At 41.4% G+C, this 2,842-nt stretch overlaps 1 protein-coding gene across 1 annotated transcript in view; it reads left to right on the forward strand.

Moving 5' to 3' along the window:
• The window catches only part of itpr3 (inositol 1,4,5-trisphosphate receptor, type 3), a 163,464-nt gene extending 161,173 nt beyond the window's left edge, over positions 1–2,291 (forward strand). Inside the window, exons 56-57 of the mRNA XM_080031640.1 lie at positions 1,371–1,532; positions 1,974–2,291. Coding sequence (XP_079887766.1) covers positions 1,371–1,532; positions 1,974–2,084 — 273 coding nt within the window. The 3' untranslated portion in view covers positions 2,085–2,291. The remainder of the gene's footprint in view (positions 1–1,370; positions 1,533–1,973) is intronic.
• Positions 2,292–2,842: the final 551 nt, after the last annotated feature.

The raw sequence follows: 2,842 nt of genomic DNA on the forward strand, positions 1-2,842 counted from the left end.
GTATTCCAGATATTCCTCGGTTAACTTGTTTTTGATCAGCAAAAATCCTTATTTTAAACCTGCAGTGTGTAGAATTTTGGGTTTTATTTCCTAGCAAATTTTGTGGAAAATAATTATAATATCCATAAGTATGTTTAATTTAGTGCATAATAGCTGATTTTTTTTTTTATAATTATAATTTTTTTCCTTAGAAAGGGTCTCATATATGTCCATATTTCTCCATACTTTGGACCAACGCCTTGTCACCGCCATTTTGGAAGTGTCATAGTTGGAATGTCATCAGGTGCATTGTTTAACATTTAGAATTGTTCTTGTCCTTGAAGGCCACTGTAGCTTCTGTTATTATTCTAAAGGGTTGGGGTTACCCAGGGAGCGTTGCAGTCTAGAACTTTCTAGAACTTACTTGATGATGTCATATTACACACTGCACCTTTAATTTTTCCTCTGACCACCGGAGAGCTACGTAACTAGCATGATCAAAGTACATTTTTTTATTTTCTGTATCATTGAGATAAATACATATAATTTAGGATTTCAGGTATTCATTTCTATTAACCTCAGTTATGGCCAGACACACACTTCATGACTTTCAACGTTGAATTTGGCTTCTGCTGCTGGGACAAAAGCCAAACTCAAACTGATTCTGTTTCAGAACAACTTGGACTGTTTTTTTTTATCTATTTTTTTTTTGGGTTCATTAACTTTCACAAAAAAATAAATAAAAGAAAAAATGTATTTTACTATTTTATTTGTATTCTGTTTTCACACTGAAGAAAAAAAATTATAAATAAAATAAAAAAAATAAAAATAAAAATAAAAAAAACATAAAAATAAATAAATTGATAAATAAAGAAATAAATTAAATAAAAAAACTAACTACCTTAATTTTCGGACTATAAGCTACGCCTTTTTCCCCATTTTTCGACCCTGTTATTACACAGCACAGTAGGCCTATATGTTCTGTAGCTCTATTGCACTAAATGGTAACACTTGAATACGTTATGCAAAATATGCAACTTGTTTGTTGAAATGTTAATAAATGGGAGCTTCCTCAAGCAGCCATCTCTTTCCCGACAATCCCCTCTGTGCACGAACTCTTACATATGGTAATAAAACATTAAAACACCTGCGGCTTATAGTCCAGTGCGGCTTATAGTGCGGAAAATACAGTAAACAATCTTCCTAACTTTTTTTTTTTTTTTAACCTTTATTCATACAGGTAAATCCCATTGAGTCCGAAGACTCTTTTACAAGGGAGACCTGTTTTCCTTTCCCACGTTACCATTCACACACACATTCATACACCGATAGCAGCAGGCTAACTATCGACATTCACACTAACATGTAAACAAACTTGTTATTTTTTCCAGAACAACAACCTGGACTGGTTCCCGCGCATGCAGGCGATGTCACTGGTGGTAACCGAGGGTGACGGGGAGCAGAACGAGATGAGGATGTTACAGGACAAACTGGGAACGACTATGAAGGTCGTGATCACGCTCACCGCACAGCTGACCGAGCTCAAAGAACAGGTACTGGGTGTGTGTGTGTGTGTGTGTCTGTGTGTCTGTGTGTCTGTGTGTGTGTGTTATCTGAGTTAATTTCATGTAAATCTATGACTTTAACATCAAAAAATGTCAAACTGTGTGCGCTGAAAAAAAATCCAGTGTTAATCCAAAACCTGGAGTCCTGGGTATGTAAACAAAGGTTATGTCAACAAAGGCGCCCACCTTAGCTAGTAACATACCCGGTTACAGAGCCTAGGATGTTTTGCTACATTTTCCCATGTGTGACATCACACATGGGAAAATGTAGGGTTGGGATTAACAGGACAGCTGGGCCAAGGGAAGACTGAGGGAAGACTGAGGGAAGAAAAACCTCATTCATTATATTATAATAGTGATGTTATTATGATAGAATGCCGGTTCCGTATGGGTGAAGTATTCCTTTAACATATCTTACTTGTTGTGCAGATGACGGAGCAGAGGAAGAGGAGGCAGAGGATGGGTTTCGCTGACGTGCAGTCGGGAGCAAACGGAGCTCCTAGTGCCGCGGGGGGGAACCACCAGATGTACAAGACATAGAAGACACACACACACACCCCCCATAGAGGCTCAGTCCTCTTCACAGCAGACCCCCCCCCCCCAATAGAGGCTCAGTCCTCTTCACAGCAGACCCCCCCCCCCCAATAGAGGCTCAGTCCTCTTCACAGCAGACCCCCCCCCCCCAATAGAGGCTCAGTCCTCTTCACAGCAGCCCCCCCCAATAGAGTCTCAGTCCTCTTCACAGCAGACCCCTCCCCCAATAGAGGCTCAGTCCTCTTCACAGCAGACCCCCCCCCCAATAGAGGCTCAGTCCTCTTCACAGCAGACCCCCCCCCCATAGAGGCTCAGTCCTCTTCACAGCAGACCCCTCCCCCCCCCCCATAGAGTCTCATTCCTCTTCACAGCAGACCCAGGTTAGAATCCAGCCCGATATACAAGACATAGTACAGACACACACAAACCCCCCATAGAGTCTCAGTCCTCTTCACAGCAGACCCCTCCCCCCCCCCCCACATAGAGTCTCATTCCTCTTCACAGCAGACCCCCCCACCTCCTCCATAGAGCCTCAGTCCTCTTCACAGCAGACCCGGGTTAGAATCCAACTGACCGATGGATATTTTGCCTTTAAATCATTTATTGTTTTGTTATGAGATTATCAAAAAATGATTTTCATTAAACAAAGATAATTACCTAAATCAGCACCAGCGGATGGAAGCATCAAAGACTTCCTAATATCACACTCTGTTCATAAAGAAAATGTGTGTGTGTGTGTGCGTCAGTTTGTGCATGTGTGTGTG

This window comes from Ammodytes marinus (genome assembly GCF_949987685.1).
Source record: "Ammodytes marinus genome assembly, chromosome: 7".
Lineage (NCBI taxonomy): Eukaryota > Metazoa > Chordata > Actinopteri > Uranoscopiformes > Ammodytidae > Ammodytes > Ammodytes marinus.